Source organism: Penicillium cosmopolitanum (genome assembly GCF_028827165.1).
Source record: "Penicillium cosmopolitanum strain IBT 29677 chromosome Unknown utg000009l:1.0-9042332.0:1.0-9050551.0, whole genome shotgun sequence".
Taxonomy (NCBI): Eukaryota; Fungi; Ascomycota; class Eurotiomycetes; order Eurotiales; family Aspergillaceae; genus Penicillium; species Penicillium cosmopolitanum.
Window position 1 is genome coordinate 1,155,961 of NW_026622679.1, and position 23,744 is coordinate 1,179,704.

Here is a 23,744-nt window from a genome sequence, read left to right on the forward strand (position 1 = left end):
AATAAACCATTCGGTCAAATATCTTCCATATAATAAAGAATATACTGTCGCCTTCAACTTCCCTATCTTTCATGAGCTTCAAATCAAACTGCGGGGTTATCGAAAAATGTAGTAGACCCTGGGGTAGTGATTAGACACCGGCGATATCTCGGCTTTTCATGACTCACTCGGGAACCCTTTCGCGTCGGCCTACCTTGAACCATCTTCTCCTGCCAGGCTGGCTTGACAAGTGTCAATTTTGATATTATTTTCGTTTGCTTGGAAGTATCCCTTGTACGTATTCCAATTTCTACATCGCCTCTCGCCATGTCATTCACCTCGCCAATGGTATCGATTGCCCCGCGGACCTGGAAAAGAGATAACAGCAAATTCTTCATCTCGACGGACCAATCTTTGCTCTCGATAAAAGCAGTCAACGAAGCCTACGGGAGGGAATTCCTCTATTGGGCCAAACCTTTCGATGAGGATGTTCTCCGTCAAATGCTTTACGGCTGTATGAGTTTCGGAGTCTACCAACAGATCCCTACTGCGCAATCACAGGATGATCTCGAACCTCCATCTGCAGAGAATACAGAACAGATTGGATTGGCCCGTATGATTACCGATGGAGTGACATTTGGATACCTGACAGATGTCTATGTCTTACCTGAATACCAAGGACACGGACTTGGAAGATGGCTTATTGAGTGTGTGTCGGAGGTTTTTTCGAAAGAGAACATGCCGCACCTTCGTCGCAACATGTTACTCACCAGCGATGACCGGATGCAAGAGTTTTATGCCGATATATTTGATACGATGAAGGTTGTGGGGCGCGAAGAGCGAAAAGACATTGGGAAGGATTTGGTATTCATGTGTGCTAGACCGGTGGCCAAGCCAGACCCTTCTACAGCTTTGGAATAAAGGAATAATTATTCATATGCCATGAGGCTTTGATAGCCTTGTGGAAATCGATAAAAAGGTTAACTATGCATGAATGTCACACGCTACAATTTACCACGGCAGTTGCAAGGGGGGTTGATAGGTCTTTTCCAAGAACATCCTCGGCAGTCCCGATATCTCTGTTCATCATTATTATCAGTAGCTTGTTTGACATAAAAGGAGAAGGAAAGGCTTACGCTGGTCCTCTGGGGGCCCAGAATTCACCAGTCTTGTTTATATCGAAGCCATCAATAAAGGATGCGAGTGACTGAGCCGCTTCGTCGGGTGTCACAGCTGACGAAAGAAGTCTTAGCTTGATATTCTTTTTTTCAAATATGCCCAAGGCCAGCACGCGAGTTACGTACCTCCACCGGCATCCCAATACTTGTCAAATCCAACACCCTTCGTCATCTCCGTCCGCATGAAGCCCGGATGCACCAGACCAACTGCTATACCCTTTGGCTTCAGATCCAGACTCAACAGCTTCCCGACCATATTCAACGCGGCCTTGCTCGCATGATGGCCGAAATTTCCACCGCCTTCTTTTTCATGGCGAAGAGTGATGCTGCCCGACTCGCTGCTGACAAGAATTACCTTACTTCCTTCTCCGAGTAGTCCTGCTTTCACGAGGTGATGGACCATGAAAACGGGGCCAATGGCAGAGGTTGTATACATTTGGACCTGTTTGTCCCAATCGGGATTATCGAAGGTCTCGAACCCGAAGTACCCCGCGGAGATGATGGCAGTAGAGATCTTAGTCGAGGTCGGCAGCTGCGAAACAAGCCTTTGGCCTATATCTGGCTTGGACGCATCGACTTCCGTCAACCAAGTTATTTCCGAATCATTTGAGGGTGTCGTAGAGGATCTCGTGGTACCAAACACATGGTGGGATGGCCTGCGGGAATATAGAGCTCCGAGAGATGCTCCCAGGCCGCGCGTTGCGCCGACAATGAGAATGTGGTTGCCCATGGTAGAGGGATTAGCAATGGCAAATTATGAGGATCGAGTTAAGTTCTGATGTTTTGAGGTTGAAGAAGAGGGAACTTGAAAAGAGCATTCAGGTTATTTCTAGTTGGAATACGTGCTGGGCTGATATAAATGACGTAATTCGTGCAACAGCGAGATTGCGCGAGCAGCGAACAAGTTGGAGTACAAGTAAACTTGAATATTCCATTTAGCCACATTCAAGATATGTGACACTATCATAGCGACTCAGATTAGCTAGCCCTGGAGTACTGTTATAAAATGGATATCTACTGAGGATATTCCATGAGGCATTCCAGCTCTACTAGGTGACTCGGTAGTATCCCCATATTCAAGTTTATGAATAGAAGTCCCTTGTAACCACTGGTTCACTATGGCTCTATGGTTTACAATTGTATAGTTACTAGGTAGCCTATTGCAGACTACCCTATGGAAAACTTCTCGCACTGCCCCGATATTGACCCATTTATCCTATAAATAAATCTAGATGTGCTAGTTCACTAATCGAGCGCTCTGGGCTCGGCTCGGCGAGAGCTCTGGCTCTGCAGACTCCACTAATCTTCACCACACCAGCGTTTCTTCAGCTCCAGCCTCGTGAGAGAGGGGATACTACGTCCATCCAATACGGAATAGGGATTAACTATCTCAAAATTCAAGACTGGGCTGCTTCTCCTCCTCACCAGATCCAGGGCTGTGTCTGGCAGCTTAGTCATAATCTCCAAGGGCGGCACAGTCGACTCTCGTCTTCGTCCAGCTGTGGTTTGCTCATCTTTAACAATCGCGACTCCCTCCAGGTGTCTTCGCCGGACCTGATGTGGTTCCGAGCCCCAGCATGACTGGTTTTTCTAAACTTCTGCCCGTGCAAAAGTTTCGAGCTGCGATCAACCGCAGAAAGGCGGGCGCCAAGGTCCAACCTCGCGACCTGCCGGGGTCCTCCTCTTCTTTGGGGTGAGTTGTTTCGGCCTTTGCCTGTGCGCATTTTGATGAATAGCTCGTTTTTAACTTTCCTTCTTCCTCACTCCCAGCTTGACCCATGCCGATCCTCCCATCCCTTCCCCGTGGGGCCTCCCAGTCGAGATCCAAATCCAAATCTTTGGTTACTGCGGGACTGCCGATTATCTCCCGCTAAGACTCGTCTGCAGGCCCTTCAATGAGCTCCTCACAAGACACGAACACGAGATTGTACGGCAATACCTTCGACAGCGCCGTCATGGCACTCTCCCCTCGCCAATCGACAACGAGCGAACCTATACCCGCAATCCGGAAGACGATGTGCTCTTGCTATCCGACCTTTTCCCTCCGTCGAAGAGCGCTAGAGGGGGCCATCTTTATACATTTCGGTACCTGAACGGCCTTCGGCAAAGGCAGAAGCAATCTTCAAAGCTTTGCTACTATCTCGCAGACCGCATCATGGACCGGTTCGTCCAAACCGAGCCAATTTTCTTGAGAACATCGTTTCCCTCAAAGAAAACCGAGCGGACTGCCCTGATGAAGCGAGGGAAAGCTAGCATATGGTTCCATCTGGCGCCAATAATGTAAGTGGGAGTCCGGCGTATAAGCATAAGCATAAGCTCTGAACCAATCGAACTAATACAATCCCTGCCAGGTACTACATCTTGTACTACCTCGAGTCGTACATGTCTGCTCGACGGGAGAATACCAACATGCTTCTCCGCGAATACGAAGCCGGCCGTCTCACCGTGCCTATCACCCTTCGCACGCGCCAACAGATGTACCACGACATCCAAACGCGGATCCTCCAAAATCCCCCCTTCACCAACACAACGGCCCTGCTTGCGACCCATCACTGCATGCATCTGTTAGTTTCTTACATCCGGTACACGATGGGGTCAGAGATCGAGATAGACGATTCATGGATCAGCTCGCTGCTTACGGTAGCGCCGTTCGGGCGCATTGTCGAATTCTTTTCCGCTGAGATTGGTGACGGGGGCAATCAGCGCATGCAACGGAAGGACTTTATGTATAGTTTCCATCGCGATATGACGGCGCATAGGAAAGATCATATGAATTCGGTCATTTTCGGTCGGTCTTCGGACCAAAATATCCACACCTCGGTCAGAGAGCTCTGGTTCGATGCGGCCCGGACGGAGTTGGCTTCTAGGCAAGCACTTCCTCACGAGATTGAAGTTGCTTGGTGTTGGAATTCTATTCCAATATTATTTGGCTGTGCCGATTGCCAGCCAGGAGAGGGATGGAGAGCATGATATTTTCAAGTTGATTTCAAGCGTTGCGGCGTTGAAGGCATATATACCTAGAATTTCCCACATTTTTTTTCCATTTACGAGCAATAAGCAAAGAATATACGAACTTGCATTTTATTTAAACTCCGGAATTCCGTTGTCGCTTTAACTTATTCCGAAAGCCCTATCCTATAGTTATTTACTGCTATCGATCTACATGTCAATGTTGCCATTCTAGGCAGTTTGTTTGGTTTGCATTGGTGTGGGCGCGTTGCGCGACGCGGGCAGCGGGCAGCGGGCAATCAATCACCTTCAAAGTTCAAGTTGGTCCACTTCACAGCAACAACTTGAACCATGTGAACAGCGCCAATATTAATTCCCAATTGGAAATATCCCCAGCCATGGCGCAAGCATCCCCAGCCCAGCTATTCAATACATCGTGGACTCTGCACCGTCTTTCCCCCCTCCACCACGGAAAAGACTGCGAGACACTCCTGAACAACCCAACCGCATTGAAAGTCTATGCGACACGATTACGCGACCAATTGACAGGCGACGTGCTCGCTGGTCTCCATGCGACCGCAACCACAGCAGAAAATGATGTGCTGTCAAAAGCAGGCGCTCTCAAAAACTGCCAGTGGCTTCCAATCTCCACAGAGTCCCAGTCCAACGGACACGCCACTTTTCCGGGGATTCTGATCACGCTGGAATATGAGAATATCACATATAAAGCTGCTTTACTTGCAGGACCAGAGGCAGACGCGGAATCCCGCCCAGATGGTCAACATGAGGGCTCAACTTCACTTCCATTGCTGATGACGAAATTCCCAAGTGCTCTGCGACAGACCTTTCTCTCATTCTTATCGGCTAATTTCGACACCTACTGTTCAACCCTTCATCTGCCATCGAGTTTTCTGTGCTCTGGAATGGAGTCTTTCATAGACAGTCTGCGGGGCACAGGCTCACGAACTACTACGAACGATGCCATCGTTGAAGAAGTCGTCAAAGATCTCCAACTCACCCTTGCATTTTCACAATCGATTGCGCCAGCACTGCGCTCTTTGAACGTCAATATTTCTCGAGCCTCACTGAAGCAATTCTTGAGTGTAGATGGCGGGAAATCGAAGGGCCGCACTCTCAAACAGAAGCTCCGTAGCCCCTTCATTCCAAATCTAACCTCTTATTTGGAAACGCATCTCGCAATGAAATTAGACCTGGATGGCTCGGCTCAGACCCAGGGGGCTGAACGACATGTCCGGTTGTCGAAAGTTGCGTGTGCTGCTTTCGCGTTGGGAATTGATGGGCGGATGAAGTTGACTGTCGCCGATCAGGTCGATGATGACGAAGGGATATCACCTGCTCAACAGGCATGTGAAATTTTGCTCCAGGCGACGATTCGCAAGGTTGTTGTTGGGAATCAAGCGGCGACATGAAAATCCCACTGGGGAGTTCATTACAATTCTACGGGCAGCAAACTTCGAGAGGCAATGAAGACCAAGGGTATCCAGCGCTACGTCAGCTCTAAGAATACGTGTCACTCGCAGTGGCAGATAGAGATAACTATCATGTCCAAATGGCATCATGCGGCCAGGGAACCGACTCAAAAGGCATGCAGATACACACCTTCAATTTGGCAGGCCACATTCAAGTTCCATAAGGCCCGGGGTGGGAAGTGGTCAATCCTTGTTTTGCCGCCAACAAATTACCTTCGTGAAGAAATGAGGGCAGCCGACCTCGATTGATACAGGACTATGGAACTGGGCCTTCTTCAGGCTACGATATACCTAGCAGATGAATACATGCACTACAATGGATTTCCAGAGGTATTGAAATAAATGCCTTCACGCTATTAAATGATAATGAATTTTGCTTGTCGCTCAGTAAAAGATCAGGCTCAAATAGCAACAGTTAATAAGATCTGCATAGATGTATTTATGTGCAAAGAAGCAATAAATCATGAGATAAATCTTGCTTGGTGTCAAAATTGACATTGAGATGTAGCAATTCCCAATGGCTCTAGATGATGTCCGTCCGATCTTCAGTCTCTGCCAGTTGAAGGGCTTCATCGACATGGGGCACGAAGTGTGTCAAACCGCCGCATTGTTCAACAATGCCACTTCGTTCGAACATGAGGAACACACTATCGTTGGGCACCCGGCTGAAGAAGACTCGAACACCCCTATCCGTATATGATTGGACGATCTCGTACAGTACCTGAGTTCCAGACCCATCGATGCTTGTCACGCCGTGTACATCAAAAATGATGTTTTTGTTATGTTCCGGCGACCGCATGCGTGGCAGAGAAGGGTGCGCCCGGCTGGAACCATACAACTCCAAGCGACGAAGACGGTTCTTGAGATCGCCCGTGTTAGCAAAAGTGAGAGGCTCGGGAATCTTGACAATGAGAGCTCCCTCGACGAGCTCCACATTGTCGGGATGCAGCTCAGCATTTTCAAAGCGAGCTGCAGGCCCGGGGATCTTGCCCAGAATTTGAATCCGAGGCTTGGTCGCGTGCCGTATGAGGATGACGACAGAGAGGCCAATGCCGAAAGCCATGCCCAATTCAAGGGAATAGAAGATTGTTGTGGTGAAAATAAGGAGCATCAGGGTCAGCTCTGTCCATCCTCGAAGACGGAAGAAGAAAATTAGATCGTGTGGGCATTCTTCAACAAGGGAATAAGCCACAACTGAGATCATGGAGCAGAGAACGGCTTTCTGTTTTGTGTGGATTAGTTCACGACTCTAGGCAGGCCACGGCGGGAATGATGGAAACTTGACGAACCGGAAGATAGTAAAGATAAGGTAAAAGCACAAGAATAGCCACCAGCGTGATGATACTGATGAAGATGCTACTCATCGGAGAGCGTGCTCCAGTTTGAACATTGACCTTGCTTCGGCCATACCCGCCAAAGGCAGGTAGAGCCATGAAACAGCCACCAATAAAGTTCGCAACACCGAGGGCCACCATTTCTCTGTTGGCACTCATGTGCATGCCTTGGATCCCATCGGGCTGGCTATCACCCAGGCCCTTAGCCGCGACCGATGATTCAAAAAATCCAAGGAGGGTGATGATAAACGTTTTGCTCATTGCTGTGCGAATGTGCTCCATATGCTCAAAGCGGAATGGCCAGTTGAATTCGAACAAACTGCCAGAGCTTTCGGTTTGTCCAAGAAGTTCGAGTCCCTTTGATTCCCAGTCCAGACTCCAGGCAAGAATCGCTGACAACACAACGACTATGAATCTGTCTGGGAAGTAAATCACTTTGGGGAATCGTGGCATCATCCACTTTTTCAACGTTCTTCAGAAAAAGGTTAGCACGGAAGAAAAAGATACGTGGGGTATTCATTTGACGAACCGGAATATCATGATGACGGAAAAGCTGACCAGGGAGACAATCGCTGTGAGCGCATGGCACTCTCTGGCGTGGCGCACGATGAATGACAGCTTGCTAACTGAAGTACCATGGCTGACTCCCGCATCTTTTGCAATTTCTGCAAGGCCCAATTCAGGGATCAATTGGTCTACGAAGATCACAAAACCAATAGCTGTGATGAAACCGCGAAGAAAAGGCCGACTAAGGACATTGTCCAAAAACCCTAGTCGGGTCAAGCCTGCAAGAAAAATCATAGCACCGCTCATTGCTGTCGATATTCCAATCACAATAGCGTTCTCGGCCCCATTGTCGTCGGAGTTCTTGTTAAGAACACAGGCCTTCACAATGGCACCAGTGAGAAGCGAGCCGGCTGCTTCGGGGCCGATGACCAATAGAGGGCAACTCCCCAGGATTGCATAAACAAAAGGGTGAATCACGAAGGAATACAGTCCGTTGACGGGAGGTGCATGGGCAAGATTGGACGCCAAGGATAAGGCCATTGGGATATAGATGGAGGAAATAGTAATAGCAGCGATGAGGTCTCCGCGAAGGAATTCCCATCGGTATTGTCTTATCCAGTTGAAGAAAGGGATATAGTAGGAAATGTACCTAAAGGACCGGTTAGTTCAATTCTCATATTGGGTTGGATGTAGGCCATGGCAACAGCTTGGGAAAGTCTAGGGCGGGTCGCATACAATTTTTTATGCTCATTCATAGACAGTGCCGAGGTGGACGACTTCATCTGCGACGTGTACTCCGACTCGGGGCGGGACCCTAACGGGTCGTCTCCACTTGAGGCTGCGACAGAATTTCCGATACCACCGTATCCAAACTGACCGCCGGCGGTCCCCAGGTAGGATTGTTGTTCGGATGCCTCTGGTCGGGGGAGAAAGTGCCATGACTGCACCGCCGTTCACCACACACCGGGTCCGAGCTATCGTACGATTCCAAAAGGCGAGCTCTGACGTGCGAGTCACTGGTAATCCCAAGTCCTTGGGTGCTGTGTATTCCCTGGCCAGCAGATTCAAAACCTGCCGGGGATCTTGAACGGCTATTGGGGCGGAAGACGTCGACAATCCGTTCCTGCAGAGTACGGCGAGCATCGGACTCCTGCCGGAGGAGTGGACTCGATTCGGATGACATGCTCTTGGGATGAAACAATTCAAGCTCGACCTTGACTTGGGGAGAAACGGTACCAGTACCCTGTCAGCTGCATCGAAGGCGGATAAGAGTCGTCTGTAAGGGTTGCTGAGGAAGGAAGATCGGGGGAAATTAACTAGCAAGCTAGTTTTATGATGTAGGAAGGGCGGTCGAGGGTTGAGCGGGGACGTGCTGTAGCTAGGTGTAGCTGTACCAATGGTGGGCTTGGTATTAGTCCCGAGGCAAATAAATTAATTGAAAAGTTGAAAAATTGAATAATTGCAAAATGAAAAGTTGGAGATAGCCTTGGCTTGACTAATAAAAACAAGAATTAGTCCTAGGGAGAGAGAGGCGCATCGCATCGGCATCGGTCACTCGCGGCGGCAAACTTGGAGGAAGCCAAAAGCACCTGCCGCGGCTGCCGACTTGATTGGTGTTTCGTGCAACACCCTCGCGCCTTCCCTAATTGGGAGAGGGGGATCAATTGGGAGAGTAAGGGCGGTGAGTCACGTGTTGGCAGTTTGGAGTATCAAGGAGTCACCTGACCCTCCGTCCAATTGTGGGTTTTGGTCCGCCGCTGCACAAAGCGAATTGAGAGGAGACTCTGCTTCCGCTTCACGATCAAGACCTCACCTCCCTCCCCCCCCCCCAAGACCCTCCTTACCCTCCTTCGATTCGCTCGGTTCCTCTTTATCAGGTTCCAGCTCTTCATCTTCTTTGGACTACCGACTCATCAGTCCACCTTATCTCCCGATCTTCCCCGCTGAAAAAAAGCGCGCAACCCCGCCAAAATGTCCTTAACAAACTGCCGGTTCTACGAGGACAAGTATCCTGAGGTGGATAGCTATGTCATGGTCAATGTCAAGCAGGTACGATCGGCTCCAGTGGTAGCAAGTGTTGTACCTCACTCATTTGGAACTGACAATTCTCGGTTGGGTTAGATTGCCGAGATGGGCGCATACGTGAAGCTTCTCGAATACGATAACATCGACGGAATGATCCTGCTGTCCGAACTTTCCCGCAGACGTATTCGCAGTATCCAAAAGCTCATCCGTATCGGACGTAACGAGGTTGTCATTGTCCTCCGTGTCGACAAGGAGAAGGGTAAGAAGGATCATACCCCAGGGTGGTACAAAGGGTGACCTCCCTAGCTGACTCATAGCTGTCGACAGGATATATCGATCTTTCTAAGCGCCGTGTCTCTCCCGAGGATGTGATCAAGTGTGAGGAGCGATACAACAAGAGCAAGGCCGTGCACTCCATCATGCGCCACGTCGCCGAGGCCACCCAAACCCCTCTGGAGACTCTCTACCAGCAAATCGCATGGCCCTTGAACCGCAAATACGGCCACTCCCACGATGCCTTCAAGCTCTCCATCACGTATGTTGTTTATACTCCCGTCCCCAAAAGGATAATTATTCGCGGGACAGCCAATATCTGACGGAAATCCACCAGTAACCCCGATGTCTGGAATGACACCGAGTTCCACAGCGACGCCGTGAAGAACGAGCTTAAGCTTTACATCAGCAAGAAGCTCACTCCCCACCCCACCAAGGTCCGTGCCGATGTCGAGGTCACTTGCTTCGGCTACGATGGAATCGACGCCGTCAAGACCGCCCTGCGCACCGCCGAGGCCGACAACACCGCCGAGAACCAGATCAAGGTCAGACTTGTGGCTCCTCCCCTCTATGTCCTCACCAGCCAATGTCTGGACAAGACTGTCGGTATCCAGATGCTGGAGTCCGCGATTGAGAAGATTGGTGCGAACATCAAGGCTGCCGGCGGTAACTGCTCCATCAAGATGGCCCCCAAGGCTGTCACCGAGCACGATGATGCGGTTCTTGCTGAACTCATGGAGAAACGCGAGCGGGAGAACCAGGAGGTTAGCGGTGATGAGGACTCCGAGAGCGGCGATGACGAGTAATGGACCAACCACAATGCGAACCACGGAGCGCCCAGCGTACATCGATCTTGACGAGATACGCAAAAACACAAGCGAAGCGGGGGATTGGGCAAAAACGGATAGAGAAAACTATGCACATTTACGCGATCAATGAGATAAGACTTGATTGGCTCTATGTGCTTCCTGGGTACGATTGCAGTCAGAAGTTGCCTTTCCATCAAGGGCAGTCGCCGTCTCCTCGGGCCCGGGGGTGAACTATCTACGTCCGAGCCGGGTGCTGTGCTGCGTGCCAGAGGGTCAAGCCCTCGTCCTTGTCCGAGCTTCTTTAGACGAAGTGTGTTCTGCTGCACGAGAGGCAAGTTCTGATGTACATAAATTTGTGATGCAACCGAGACGTTCAATGCCAGTGATGTTTCAAGAGCCATTGTTAACTTTCAGTTCTTCTATTCCCGGAACTAACCTCGCCTCCATGTAACCATCCAACGCCTAAATATTTCCACGTAGACCCTTGCGAATCCGAGTTTAAACCCAGAACTCGGAGCTACGCTTGTGGCTGTGGCTGGCGGGGAAGCGCGCTTGGATCTTATCCGCCGATCGTTCGCTTCCAAGGTTCACCGCGCTTTACCTTTCCCATTGACCCCTTCAAAGCCAGCCCGCACTCCTCGCTGGGGCATAGAACTCTTCAACAACAACTACTAGTAAAACAACATGGGCCATTGGAGGGATCTTTTCAGGATCGATCGTGGCAGGACGCATCACCGCTTGCAAGTGGAGCGGCGCCGGCGTACGTCATGGTTGAACACAAAGCTGTGTAACACCTACTAACTAATCACCCAATATCAGTCCTCCCTGCGTATATCGCCGATCATACACAGCCGTCCGATGCGTCTAAGGAGATCGCAAAGGTCGCATTGAAACTAAAGTACCAAATCGAACAGGTCGTCTCCTGTGAGGTGGAGGAGGGTCTCCTAACCGACCCAAACAGTCACATCATCACGGACGATGTGGTGAAGACCTCCAAAGATGCCGGCGGCGAGGAGTACGCCGCCAGCGTTGTATATTGCTTGCTTGTGTGCTTGCGATGGTTCCAAATACAGGCCTCCAACGAGCTTTGGGATGCCGATCTTCACGAGGTTCGGGCTGTTGCTTGTGAGGTCATCGCTAAACGCATGTATGTGCACCCCCCTCCCCTTACAGGCCATTGCCCTGTCCAACATGCTTGCTAAAACCAGCCCAAAGTATTGAGTCGGAACCAAACCAAGACTATCTATTGAAGGATATTCTGCTCAAACGATACTCGATCTTCACTGAAGGGGTGGAGACCGGTCCCGCCAACGTTATCGAACGTTCGGTGGACCTTCACGCGCTCAGGATCATCAGCTCCGCTGGCTACCAAAAATGCATTCACTATCTCTGGTGTGGCTGGATCTGCCAGGAAGAAGGCAATCCGACAAATTTTGTCGAGTATCATGGGAAATCAGACACTAACTACTGGTCCCACTTTCATCCTGATCGCATGAGGACCCCTCTATATCAGAATATTTGTCAGATAATGTTCTCCCTGCTCTATCTCGCACTGTATACGGCTGTGATTAACACAGTTAACCCAACCGGTGATCTTGATGTGGCCGAGGGTATTCTTTATGGAATGACATTGGCATTCATCTGCGACGAAGCCATCAAATTCTGGAAGGTCGGATGGAATTACCTCGAATTCTGGAACGCCTTCAACTCGACTCTTTACGCACTTCTTGCTATATCATTCATTCTGCGTGTTGTCGCATTGGCACACTCTCCTTCTGAACACGATGAGCAGCGGCAACTCTTCAACAAACTAAGTTACAACTTCTTAGCGTTCTCTGGGCCCATGTTTTGGATGCGGATGATGCTCTATCTGGACTCATTCCGTTTCTTCGGGGCAATGTTTGTGGTTCTACGGGTTATGATGAAGGAGAGTCTGATATTTTTCGCCCTTCTTTTCGTGGTCCTGGCCGGTTTCTTCCAGGCATTCATTGGAATGGCTCAAGTGGACTCCGATATCCCTGTATCCTTCACCAGACCAATCATTCAAGGCATGGCGAATAGTATTATGCAGAGCCCCGAGTTTGAGACCTTCCAGGACTTTGCGTTCCCCTTCGGCATTATCCTTTACTATATCTTCAACTTCATTATCATGATCGGTATGTCCATTGTTCCCTCTCTTGTGGAATGGAATGATATCTAATTGCGGACAGTGCTTCTGAACATCCTCATTGCCCTCTACAATAGTGCATATGAGGATATTTCTAGCAATGCTACAGATGAGTATATGGCTATCTTTGCGCAAAAAACCATGCAATTCGTTCGTGCTCCGGATGAGAATGTCTTCATTCCGCGTAAGCACTTCCCTCCCCGGAATGTCCCCGGAGTTACTAATTTTGCCTAGCCTTCAACTTGATCGAAATTCTCTGTCTCGTTCTACCATTCGAATGGTGGATGTCGCGAGAGGGTTATGCCAAGCTGAACGATATCGTGATGGGCATAATTTATTCGCCCCTGCTCGTTCTGACCGCTTGGCTAGAATCTTACCAAGCAAATCAGATCCGGTGGAACCGTCGCCATGGCGAAGAGGACGAAGATAATCGACAGGAGTGGGAGTTTGTCGCCGAGGATGTCGACTTTGATCTTGACGACGCCTGGAAAGAAGAGGTTAAACAATCTACGCCTGACATCAAAGCGAACAGTACCACTGTTGAAATCAGAGAGCTCAAGGAGCAGGTCGCCGCACTGACAGAGCTAGTGAAGAGCCTTAGCCAAGGAAAGGAAGGAGCTGCGTAGGGTGGTAAGTAGCATAGTTCGCATCCAATGCCTCAAATGCTTCAAACATCATACATAGAAGCAGCAAGGTCACAATAGCGAACGTCAAGTTATGTATACTTTGGAAGAAGCGAGAGGTCAATCATTAAGAAACAGGTAGAGAAACTCAGCAATGCATCTTGGAGTCTATCCGAATTCAAATCTCAGTAATTATGGAAGCAAAAAGTAGCCCTAGGTTCTTCAGTTTGCGCTGGCATCGGTTTTCTGGCCATGTGACGGCTTTCCCTCTCTCGGCAAGGCCACAGAACGACCTCCTTGGCCAAAAAAGCGACTCTGGCAGAGAAGCAAAAAGATATCTCAGGTGATTTTTGTAGGAATAGCCGAACGGGGGGGTCGAACCCCCAACCTTGAGATTAAGAGTCTCACGCTCTACCGATTGAGCTAGCCCGGCAGGGCTGTTGTGGAGGGGAGGAATCTTTGGATATATGATCCACAGATAGAATTTTCATCACGGGTGGTGCGGCGTTGACCAATCAGCGTAGCCCGCCCAGTAGAGTATTAATTTTGGGAAGTCGGCAGAATATGAACATTCTCACAACTTTCGTTCATGTTGAAATTTTCTGACTTGTATTTAGTAGTACTAATCATCTCAATTACCCAGCCCGACATTCTCTGTGTCTGAGTTGGTGTTCGAGATGTACCAAGATGACGACTCGGAACTCTAATAAATTCGAACAATTCGGTCACGGCAATCCGAAAACGACAAGGGGAAAAGCAATTCATTGAAAGATCTTGGCTTGGAACCTTTAATTGATTTAGTTTGGTGGCAAGGTTGAAATCCTAGAGCTGGTAGAGACCTCAATAATTGTCAGGCCTCCCATTTACCGCCGGGAACCTGATTGGGTAAGGTGTGGTCAGGGACAGCTCGGAGTATATAATTGGGGCCCGTTTAAGGCCTACTAGTACTATTCTCAATATTTTTTAATACATTCTTCTGCTAATACTTCCCTACATCTTCCAGATGTCTTCTCTACGAAGATTGGGCCAGAATGGTCCCCATGTTTCTTCCATTGGCCTTGGATTTGGAAGTATCACTGGATCCTACGGACCACCTGGTACTTTTGATGAAAGAATCAAGCTCTTGGACCACGCATATTCCAGTGGACTGCGCTTTTGGGACATGGCTGATATTTATGGTGACAGCGAGGATCTTGCTGGGGAGTGGATTAATCGATCTGGCAAACGTGACGATGTCTTTCTGGCCACGAAATTTGGACTTCAACAAGAGCTTAGTGGACTACACAGTTTCAGATCAGATCCCGAGTATGTTCGAACCGCCTGTCAGAGAACTCTACAGAGGCTAGGAGTAAATACTATTGATCTGTATTATTGCCATCGAGTGGACGGTGTCACGCCTATTGAGAAGACCGTGGAAGCTATGGTAGAGCTGAAGAGGTATGACACAGGAGATGTTTTTCAGTTCAGCACATCACTTACTGATTGATCTTGTGGATAATGGCAGAGAAGGAAAAATTCGATTTCTGGGTCTATCAAGTGTATCAGAGACTACTTTACGTCGGGCTCACGCCATCCACCCAATCACTGCTGTGCAGTTGGAGTATAGTCTTTTCATGTTGGATGCCGAATCGTCAGAGTCCAATGTTATCAACACATGCCATGAACTTGGAATTGCCGTTGTCGCGTTCTCTCCGATTGGCCGCGGCATTTTAACGGGCCAATTCCGAGCCCACGAAGATTTGCCAGACGATCTGCGGCGCCATTACCCTAAGTATGCGGGTAAAAACTTTCCAGAAGTTATGAAACTGGTGCGGAAATTGGAAGAGGTGGCCACAGGTCATGGAAGAACTCCGGCACAGGTCGCTTTGGCATGGTTGCTGGCTCAAGGACCACACATCTTTCCTATTCCAGGCACTAAATCATCGAAGAGAATGGAGGAAAATGCCGCATCTACGTCGATACAGTTGGAGAGCCAAGAAGTTCAAGATATCAGGGCTATTGCAGAGAGTTTGGAAATTGAAGGAGCTCAGTACCCATCTGCGTAAGTGGGAATTCTCTACTTCATACTTGAAGTTCTTTCGGGTTCTCTGGTCTATAGAGCGCTGACTGGTCAATAGAAGAATGGCAACTCTTTTTTCGGATACTCCGCCATTTAAATGAAATTAGTTGGAGAAATAGGAGCTTGGAATGAATGTACTAGTATCTTGTATAGAAAATTCAAGTTTCTCCACTGGCATGTATCGATGGGTACAATTGCCAGTGCCAGTGACCTTCAACTTGAAGTTCAAAACTTTTTGAGCTAGTGCTACTACACACCAGTAGTAGTACTTTAGTGTATATGAGCACTAGTATCATTCCACAGCTAGGTACGAGCAGATTCAAGTTCGGAACTTCGAGTTGAAATACTATCCCAGGATATATATAGCTGGAGGACTCGGTTTGTGCCACCAACTTGGTGTCAACTTGATGCCAGCCATGACTCACCGGGGCATTGAGTGCCTACAGGACCATATACAATAAAACATTAATGAGATGGGGTTACCAAACTACTAACTAGTAGTTGCCTTCTTATGTACACAGGCATCGGAGAATTACTGCCTTAAGGTTCCGGCGCCAAATGGCGCGCAGGGTCCACCCTTAGTAAGCGCCTAGCGCGTCGGGGGGGCGAACCCTCTGGAATCATTTTTATATCCAAGGTGGCTTCTTCTTTCAGGCATTACCCGTTGGAAGGTTCTCTTGCGAGCGGTCTCTTTATGCGTTTCTAATTTGTCTACTCTCCGACCCAGAACGCGGTCCTAGATTGCCACCATGTGAGATTCCCATCGTTTATCCCCTCCGATTCACTGGATCGATGACCCCCCTCCCCAAGTGAACGCCTCCAACTAAACAATCTTCCCCAGGGCGAAACTCGCCGATGACCCCCCAGATTGAACATGCGTCTCTGCATAATCCCCTCCCTCTGCAATTGCATACCTACGTCTGGCCTTTCTTGATTATCTGGCCTGCTTTCTTCGCTTTTTATCTCTCCCCTGAGCGCTATGACACCTACATCCAGGGCCAGGAATGGACCTTCGTCTTTGCGGGGTCTATTATCACTGCTCAGTCGCTTCTTTGGCTGATGACCAAATGGAATATCAACATCGGCACTCTGTTCACCACCACTAGAGCCAACTCCATCGATTCCGCCCGCCTGATCAAAGTCATCCCCGTCACAAACGCCGGTTCCGCCGAGGTCTGCACTCTGATTCACGATAACTCCGGTGGCAAGAAGACTCTGTCGTTCCTTTTCCAGAAGCGCCGCTTTCTTTACTACCCCGAAACTCGTTCTTTCGCCCCTCTGTCCTATGTTCTCGACGCCGAGCCAAAGCCCGCTCTCCAGTACTTCCAGCAGAGCAAGGGTCTTACCACCAAGGCCGAGGTTGATCGCGTGCACTACCACTACGGTGACAACACTTTCGATATTCCCGTTCCCGGATTCATCGAGCTCTTCCAGGAGCATGCGGTCGCCCCGTTCTTCGTGTTCCAGATATTCTGTGTTGGACTGTGGATGCTGGATGAATATTGGTACTACTCCCTGTTCACGCTGTTCATGCTCGTCGCTTTTGAAAGCACCGTTGTGTGGCAGCGCCAGCGTACTCTAAATGAGTTCCGTGGAATGAGCATCAAGCCTTACGACGTCTGGGTTTACCGTGAGAACAAGTGGAGTGAAATCACCAGCGATCAGCTTCTTCCTGGCGATTTGATGTCGGTGAACCGCACCAAGGAGGATGGTGGCGTTGCTTGTGATATTCTCCTGATTGAGGGAAGTGTCATTGTCAACGAGGCAATGCTTTCTGGTGAGAGTACCCCGCTCCTGAAGGACTCGGTTCAGCTTCGACCCGGTGAGGATCTGATTGATCCGGAGGGCATGGACAAGAATTCGTTCGTGCATGGTGGAACCAAGGTCCTTCAAGTCACCCACCCCAACACCAACGGAGAAGAGACCCTAAAGAACATTGCCAACGGCGTTACAATGCCCCCCGATAACGGCGCCTTGGGCGTGGTTGTTAAGACTGGCTTCGAGACCAGCCAGGGTAGCCTTGTCCGCACTATGATTTACTCCACTGAGCGTGTCTCCGCCAACAATGTTGAAGCTTTGCTCTTCATTCTGTTCCTCCTGATCTTCGCAATTGCCGCTTCTTGGTATGTCTGGCAAGAGGGTGTCGCTAAGGATCGCAAGCGATCCAAGCTTCTTTTGGACTGTGTGCTTATCGTCACGAGCGTTGTTCCTCCGGAGCTTCCTATGGAGCTAAGCTTGGCCGTCAACACCAGTCTTGCTGCTCTGAGCAAGTTTGCGATCTTCTGCACCGAGCCCTTCCGCATTCCCTTCGCTGGACGTGTCGATGTCGCTTGCTTCGATAAGACCGGTACTTTGACTGGAGAAGATCTTGTCGTTGACGGTATCGCTGGAATCACCCTTGGCCAAGTCTCTGCCAAGGTGGAGGCCGATGGTGCCCACACCGAACTGTTCCAGCCTACCGCTGTTGGCCCCGATACGACCCTTGTTCTTGCTAGTGCTCACGCCTTGGTGAAATTGGATGAAGGCGAAGTTGTCGGTGACCCCATGGAGAAGGCCACTCTTTCTTGGCTCGGATGGACCTTGGGTAGAAATGACACCCTCTCGTGCAAGGGATCTGCCCCCGTTGTGGCATCTCGCCCGGTCGAGTCCGTTCAAGTCAAGAGAAGATTCCAGTTTTCTTCTGCCCTGAAGCGCCAGAGTACTATTGCCACCGTGACCACCAACGACAAGAAGACTTCGAAGAAAGCCAAGGCCACCTTTGTTGGTGTCAAGGGTGCCCCTGAGACTATCAGAAGAATGCTGGTCAACCCTCCTCCTAACTACGAGGAAACTTTCAAGCACTTCACTCGCAATGGCGCCCGTGTTCTTGCTCTCGCCTATAAGTATCTTTCTACCGAGGCCGAGATTTCTCAGAATCGTGTCAACAACTATTCTCGTGAAGAAATCGAGTCCGAGCTGATTTTCGCTGGTTTCCTGGTCCTCCAATGTCCTCTGAAGGATGATGCAATCAAGTCCGTCCGCATGCTGAATGAGAGCAGCCACCGTGTCGTTATGATTACCGGTGACAACCCATTGACTGCTGTCCATGTCGCACGCAAGGTTGAGATTGTCGACCGAGAGGTCGTTATCCTCGATGCCCCTGAAAATGATACCTCTGGAACCCGACTGGTTTGGCGTACAATCGACGACAAGCTGAATACCGATGTTGATCCCACTAAGCCCCTGGACCCTGAGATCATCAGGACCAAGGACATCTGTATTACCGGCTATGCTCTGGCTAAATTCAAGGGTCAGAAAGCCCTGCCCGATCTCCTCCGTCACACCTGGGTTTATGCCCGTGTGTCCCCCAAGCAAAAGGAGGATATTCTGCTCGGTCTTAAGGATGCTGGCTACACCACTCTGATGTGTGGTGATGGTACCAACGATGTCGGTGCTCTTAAGCAGGCCCACGTCGGTGTTGCTCTTCTCAATGGATCTCAGGAGGACCTCACCAAGATCGCCGAACACTACCGAACCACCAAGATGAAGGAGCTCTATGAGAAGCAAGTTGGCATGATGCAGCGCTTCAATCAGCCCGCTCCTCCTGTACCGGCCCAGATTGCTCACATCTACCCGCCTGGTCCTAGCAACCCGCACTACCAGAAGGCCATTGAGAGAGAAGCTCAGCGAAAGGGCACCGCTGCGATCGCTGCCGGTAGTAAGGGTGAGGAGATCCCCACCATCACCTCGCCCGGTGCTCAGGCCCTGCAATCGAACTTGACTCCCCAGCAGCAGAGACAGCAGCAGGCCCAGCAGGCTGCCGCCGGTCTTGCTGATAAGCTCACTTCGTCGATGTTGGAACAAGAGCTGGATGACAGCGAGCCCCCGACCATCAAGCTTGGAGACGCTTCCGTTGCCGCACCCTTCACTAGCAAATTGGCTAACGTCATTGCTATCCCGAACATTCTCCGCCAAGGTCGTTGCACTCTGGTTGCTACGATTCAGATGTACAAGATTCTTGCGTTGAACTGCTTGATTAGCGCCTACAGTCTCAGTGTTATCTATCTCGACGGTATCAAGTTCGGTGATGGTCAGGTTACCATCAGTGGTATGCTGATGAGTGTTTGCTTCCTGTCCATCTCCCGCGCCAAGGTTAGTTGCCCTTAATCACTTGTTGTAGTCGCCCATGCTAACCAATTTTTAGTCTGTCGAGGGTCTTTCCAAGGAGCGCCCGCAGCCAAACATCTTCAATGTCTACATCATTGGATCCGTTCTTGGACAATTTGCTATTCACATTGTGACTTTGATCTACCTGTCGCGTTATGTCTATAAGACCGAACCGTACGTTCATATACCCGCGATTTCACCATGGAAGCAAACTAACGATTTCTACAGGAGAGACGACAACGTCGATCTCGAGGGTGAATTCGAGCCTTCCCTTCTCAACAGCGCCATCTACCTCCTCCAACTGATCCAGCAAATCTCCACTTTCTCGATCAACTACCAGGGCCGTCCCTTCCGCGAGTCCATTCGCGAGAACAAGGCCATGTACTGGGGTCTTGTTGCCGCATCGGGCGTCGCATTCTCCTGCGCGACCGAGTTCGTGCCCGAGATCAACGAGAAGTTGCGCCTGGTACCATTCACCAACGAGTTCAAGATTACCCTGACCGTGCTAATGATCTTCGACTACGGTGGTTGCTGGATCATTGAGAATGTGCTCAAGCAGTTGTTCAGTGACTTCCGTCCTAAGGACATCGCTGTCCGCCGTCCTGATCAGCTGAAGCGCGAGGCTGATCGCAAGGCGCAGGAGGAGGCTGAGGCCCAGCAGCAGAAAGAGCAGCAGAGGGCGATCTAGATCATGTCCTGCAGGCTAGAAGAGAAGGGTGTCATGTACTGTATACATAGATAGGTGATGCTGGACCCATAGAACGTACATCGATTCTAATACATGTTTTTGATGATTTTGAACTTACTCTTTTCAATCCATCGTAGGATAAATGGATCTTAGCGGGGTTTCCTCGATACTAGGTCTGGGCTCGCCAGGTAGAGAAATTGTATTGCAATTTAGTTTAATACAGTCAAAACCAAGAAGAAGGAATGCATGGATTCTCGAGGGCAATCATTAATCGCGAATGTGTATACTAGCATTCCACGGTCACCATGGCTGACGTTGACTACCCTGCCCCCACATAGTAACTATGATCTCATCGCCTCCGAGGCCGCATGGAAGTCCGCACTTCGGTCTTTCTAGCTTCGTGACCTAGACAACCTCTTGCAATTGTCGAAACCTATCGCGAATCTTGCAAAATGGCGGCCAAATTGACCCTCCAGTCTACCCGCCGAATGCTATCCGGCCATGAAATCCCCGCTATTGGGTATGGGGTAAGTTCCCCTCATCCGACCTTGGCTGGCTGTTCTCCGAGAGGGGGTGATCGAGAGTGCCTGAATATCGTACCAAGTCCTCAAAGGCCTTCTGATATACTCAGAGCTGCAGCTAATATGGTGCATTACTGTCATTATAGGTGTATATGATGTGGGTATCAACATCCCCCACATTTGGACTTATCTGACACCCTTGATTGAATAGCAATCCATCTTCTACTGAGAAAGCCACCGCAGAGGCCCTTAATGTGGGATTCCGCCATGTAAGTAGCTTACTCGGATGGCCGATCTCCTCCCTATCCAAACTAATGCATATATCGCCAGGTCGACTCAGCGATCATGTATCGCAACGAGAAAGGCTGTGGCCGCGCGATCCAGAACTCGGGACTCGACCGATCTGAGATCTTTCTGACCACGAAGATTCCTCCGGGATCAATGGGTTACCAGCAGACCAAACAAGCCGTCAACTCCAGTCTACGAGAGGCAGGACAGGATTATTTTGATCTGTAAATCAGTTCGGGCCAGGGGACCAAGCCAATCCCGTTAATACTACCGTTGGCTAACATGTATAACTACAGAATTCTCATCCATGCACCGTACGGCGGTAAGACTGCCCGACTCGGCGCATGGGAAGCTCTTGTTGAAGCCCAGAAATCCGGCAAGGTGAGATCTATCGGGGTTTCTAACTACGGAATCCACCACCTTGAAGAGCTGGAGGCGTATATCGAGAACGGAGGCGGGGCGAGATCTCAGTCGGACAGTATGAGTTGCATCCCTGGTTAGACCATTCGGATATCATTGCATGGCTGCAGAAACGAAACATCATTGTTGAGGCATATTCGCCTCTCGCGCATGGAGAACGACTCGATGAGCCTGTGCTGCAGATAATCGGGAATAAATATAACAAGTCACCGGCCCAGGTGATGATTCGATGGAGCTTGCAGATGGTGAGTGGAGAGGATCATGATATACGAGAAGGCAACGATGAGAAGAAGACAGGCTAATCTATCGAATGTATAGGGTTTGCTGCCATTGCCCAAGTCAGTGACGCCCCACCGAATCCGGGAGAATACAGAGGTGTTTGATTTCGAATTATCGGCGGATGATATGAAATTGCTGGATACGGGGGAGTATTGTCCGACAGACTGGGATCCAACGGTGGATGAGGATTAGCCAGCTCTGCTGTGTTCTTCTGCAATTTCCCGATATACTTGGCAGTGGCACTTGGTGCTCCCGAACCTGATATGTGGATTATCTTCTTCAGCAGAACTAGAAATTCATCCAAGTACCTATCAGTCCCTCTAGAAAATAGGGTCGTCTCAAACTCACTTAGGTATTACAAGGCAGATACTGTGGATGTACTTGAATATTGCTATACCCGGGGAATATCAGCAGCTCACCCTTCAGCATTTTCACCCAACTCGGACTCCCGCACTTTCCCATTAGATGCCGAGAAATTGTACACCTAATTGCATAATCCAATTGGGCAAAATCCTCTCTTCCGAATGATCACCTTCAAGTAGTACTAGTACCATATAATATTAGGATAGTTGCATATGGAGTGAGTCTTAAATCCAGTCCAATGGGCCAAGAGTTGAGCTCGAGGTTGTACCGAAAACTTGTGTATCCTATAGGCTAAATTGTAAAGTCAACGACAGGTCCGTCTATTAACCAGTTCCACTGGTTTCACTGGTCGATCTATTTGCCTAGATATGGATCGGGAAGACTGTGTGAATCGGTGTTATGAGCCCTATTGGTGGATCAGAGCCATAGAAGGGTCGCATGTTACTCTACCCGTAGACTTCAATGGGAGATATTGTATATAGCTACAGAGAACTTGATATATTAGCGAAATATTGGTGAGACAGTGGCAGAGAAAGGAGCCCGTACAAACATACACTGAAAACTTAGAAAATTGAGGATGATGAAAAGAGAGCTCTTGGAGAATACTAGTCACACGGATAGTATAAATTTCTATGCATTCCCCGGTCTACGAAAAGCATTCACTTTTACCGTGTCTCATACACTAGAGAAATATATCATAATTCTCCAGAGACTAGCTAGCTGCCTTGCCAGTACCAAGTCAACCGCATCACCATAAGATATGGCAGATAAACCATTCTTGCGCACGCTGGCGATTATATTTTTCATGAGTAGAAGCCTTACCACTTCGGCTCTAGTAATTCCAGTAAGTGCCAGTGAAGGTTCTGTATTTGAACACACTGAGTGCTGTGGTGGGTGTATTGTATCGCAGTCCTGACTGTGTCTACAATATCTAGGAGAAATTTAACGGCACGCAAGGTAGTTCAACTGGTACCAGTGGACCTTGTTCCTTGATCATACGCTGTATCTGACATCTCAAGTCTTCAATAGCAGATAATTCATCATTGGCGCCATTTTATAATTCTATCTGCCAGCACAAGGTGGCTACTGGAGGGGGTGGATGGGCCAAGGTTGGAGAAACTCGGCGTGTGCGAATTTCCTGCGAGCTCGCGGAGCGTGGTCATGTGGAGCGGCGCCAGAGATATTGGGGGGGAACAGACATGTGCGAATCTGGTAATACTGTCATCACAGGCTACTCAACTACCACTGATTATGCTCAATCCCTCTGTTCTGATGTTGTTGTCGCTGTTGAATGGGTGATTGGTAATTGCGCTCTCTGTTCTAGCGATGATTGTTTGGTTGGAGGTATGTATGAAACATATTAGGAACTCAGGCTTGGGTTTGAAACTCAACTACTAAGTAAGGAGACTCGGATATATGGCTAACGTATATACCGTCCTGGTAGGTGTTGCAGCGACATACGGGAATGGCGATTTGCCCATCATGGTTCGGGGTACGAATGTCTAGTGGGAAGAGTATAGTATACAGTAACTAGTTAGTGGTAGTGGTCTTTGATGGGGGGCACTTGAATGATGAATACATTGAGTGTTAATTAACTAGGTATTCATAAATAGCAGTATTTGATCAAGTAGAGGGTAAATAGCCCC

General features: G+C 49.4%; 11 protein-coding genes across 11 annotated transcripts; 9 read left to right on the plus strand and 2 right to left on the minus strand.

The window, feature by feature from the left end:
* Window positions 1-306: 306 nt before the first annotated feature.
* N7509_008519 (GNAT family N-acetyltransferase) lies at window positions 307-900 on the plus strand (the record flags this gene model as incomplete). Its single annotated transcript, XM_056633156.1, has 1 exon — window positions 307-900. The coding sequence occupies one exon, from the start codon at window positions 307-309 to the stop codon at window positions 898-900; it is 594 nt and encodes a 197-aa protein (XP_056483776.1).
* A 94-nt stretch (window positions 901-994) lies between these two features.
* N7509_008520 (oxidoreductase, short chain dehydrogenase/reductase family superfamily) lies at window positions 995-1,887 on the minus strand (the record flags this gene model as incomplete). The annotated part of the gene is made up of 3 exons (XM_056633157.1): window positions 995-1,058; window positions 1,116-1,212; window positions 1,284-1,887. Coding segments are annotated over 3 exons (765 nt in total), but the record flags the coding sequence as incomplete, so codon positions are not given.
* A 1,679-nt stretch (window positions 1,888-3,566) lies between these two features.
* N7509_008521 (uncharacterized protein) lies at window positions 3,567-4,127 on the plus strand (the record flags this gene model as incomplete). Its single annotated transcript, XM_056633158.1, has 1 exon — window positions 3,567-4,127. The coding sequence occupies one exon, from the start codon at window positions 3,567-3,569 to the stop codon at window positions 4,125-4,127; it is 561 nt and encodes a 186-aa protein (XP_056483778.1).
* A 377-nt stretch (window positions 4,128-4,504) lies between these two features.
* Window positions 4,505-5,536, plus strand: N7509_008522 (uncharacterized protein; the record flags this gene model as incomplete). Its single annotated transcript, XM_056633159.1, has 1 exon — window positions 4,505-5,536. One exon carries the CDS (start codon window positions 4,505-4,507, stop codon window positions 5,534-5,536), a length of 1,032 nt encoding a protein of 343 aa, XP_056483779.1.
* Window positions 5,537-6,119: 583 nt separating this feature from the next.
* Window positions 6,120-8,680, minus strand: N7509_008523 (SulP family inorganic anion transporter; the record flags this gene model as incomplete). The annotated part of the gene is made up of 5 exons (XM_056633160.1): window positions 6,120-6,818; window positions 6,886-7,402; window positions 7,460-8,086; window positions 8,173-8,351; window positions 8,402-8,680. Coding segments are annotated over 5 exons (2,301 nt in total), but the record flags the coding sequence as incomplete, so codon positions are not given.
* A 728-nt stretch (window positions 8,681-9,408) lies between these two features.
* N7509_008524 (translation initiation factor eIF2 subunit alpha) lies at window positions 9,409-10,541 on the plus strand (the record flags this gene model as incomplete). Its single annotated transcript, XM_056633161.1, has 4 exons — window positions 9,409-9,486; window positions 9,559-9,721; window positions 9,790-9,997; window positions 10,073-10,541. The coding sequence occupies 4 exons, from the start codon at window positions 9,409-9,411 to the stop codon at window positions 10,539-10,541; spliced, it is 918 nt and encodes a 305-aa protein (XP_056483781.1).
* A 687-nt stretch (window positions 10,542-11,228) lies between these two features.
* yvc1 (putative potassium ion channel Yvc1) lies at window positions 11,229-13,337 on the plus strand (the record flags this gene model as incomplete). The annotated part of the gene is made up of 5 exons (XM_056633162.1): window positions 11,229-11,304; window positions 11,364-11,691; window positions 11,760-12,700; window positions 12,755-12,895; window positions 12,946-13,337. 5 exons carry the CDS (start codon window positions 11,229-11,231, stop codon window positions 13,335-13,337), a joined length of 1,878 nt encoding a protein of 625 aa, XP_056483782.1.
* Window positions 13,338-14,337: 1,000 nt separating this feature from the next.
* On the plus strand, window positions 14,338-15,379 carry N7509_008526 (aldo/keto reductase; the record flags this gene model as incomplete). The annotated part of the gene is made up of 2 exons (XM_056633163.1): window positions 14,338-14,771; window positions 14,839-15,379. The coding sequence occupies 2 exons, from the start codon at window positions 14,338-14,340 to the stop codon at window positions 15,377-15,379; spliced, it is 975 nt and encodes a 324-aa protein (XP_056483783.1).
* An 869-nt stretch (window positions 15,380-16,248) lies between these two features.
* On the plus strand, window positions 16,249-20,227 carry N7509_008527 (ion-transporting P-type ATPase SPF1; the record flags this gene model as incomplete). Its single annotated transcript, XM_056633164.1, has 3 exons — window positions 16,249-19,524; window positions 19,577-19,713; window positions 19,768-20,227. 3 exons carry the CDS (start codon window positions 16,249-16,251, stop codon window positions 20,225-20,227), a joined length of 3,873 nt encoding a protein of 1,290 aa, XP_056483784.1.
* Window positions 20,228-20,679: 452 nt separating this feature from the next.
* On the plus strand, window positions 20,680-21,927 carry N7509_008528 (aldo/keto reductase; the record flags this gene model as incomplete). Its single annotated transcript, XM_056633165.1, has 6 exons — window positions 20,680-20,747; window positions 20,960-21,017; window positions 21,079-21,260; window positions 21,333-21,514; window positions 21,538-21,701; window positions 21,775-21,927. 6 exons carry the CDS (start codon window positions 20,680-20,682, stop codon window positions 21,925-21,927), a joined length of 807 nt encoding a protein of 268 aa, XP_056483785.1.
* Window positions 21,928-23,297: 1,370 nt separating this feature from the next.
* Window positions 23,298-23,604, plus strand: N7509_008529 (uncharacterized protein; the record flags this gene model as incomplete). The annotated part of the gene is made up of 2 exons (XM_056633166.1): window positions 23,298-23,442; window positions 23,543-23,604. The coding sequence occupies 2 exons, from the start codon at window positions 23,298-23,300 to the stop codon at window positions 23,602-23,604; spliced, it is 207 nt and encodes a 68-aa protein (XP_056483786.1).
* Window positions 23,605-23,744: the final 140 nt, after the last annotated feature.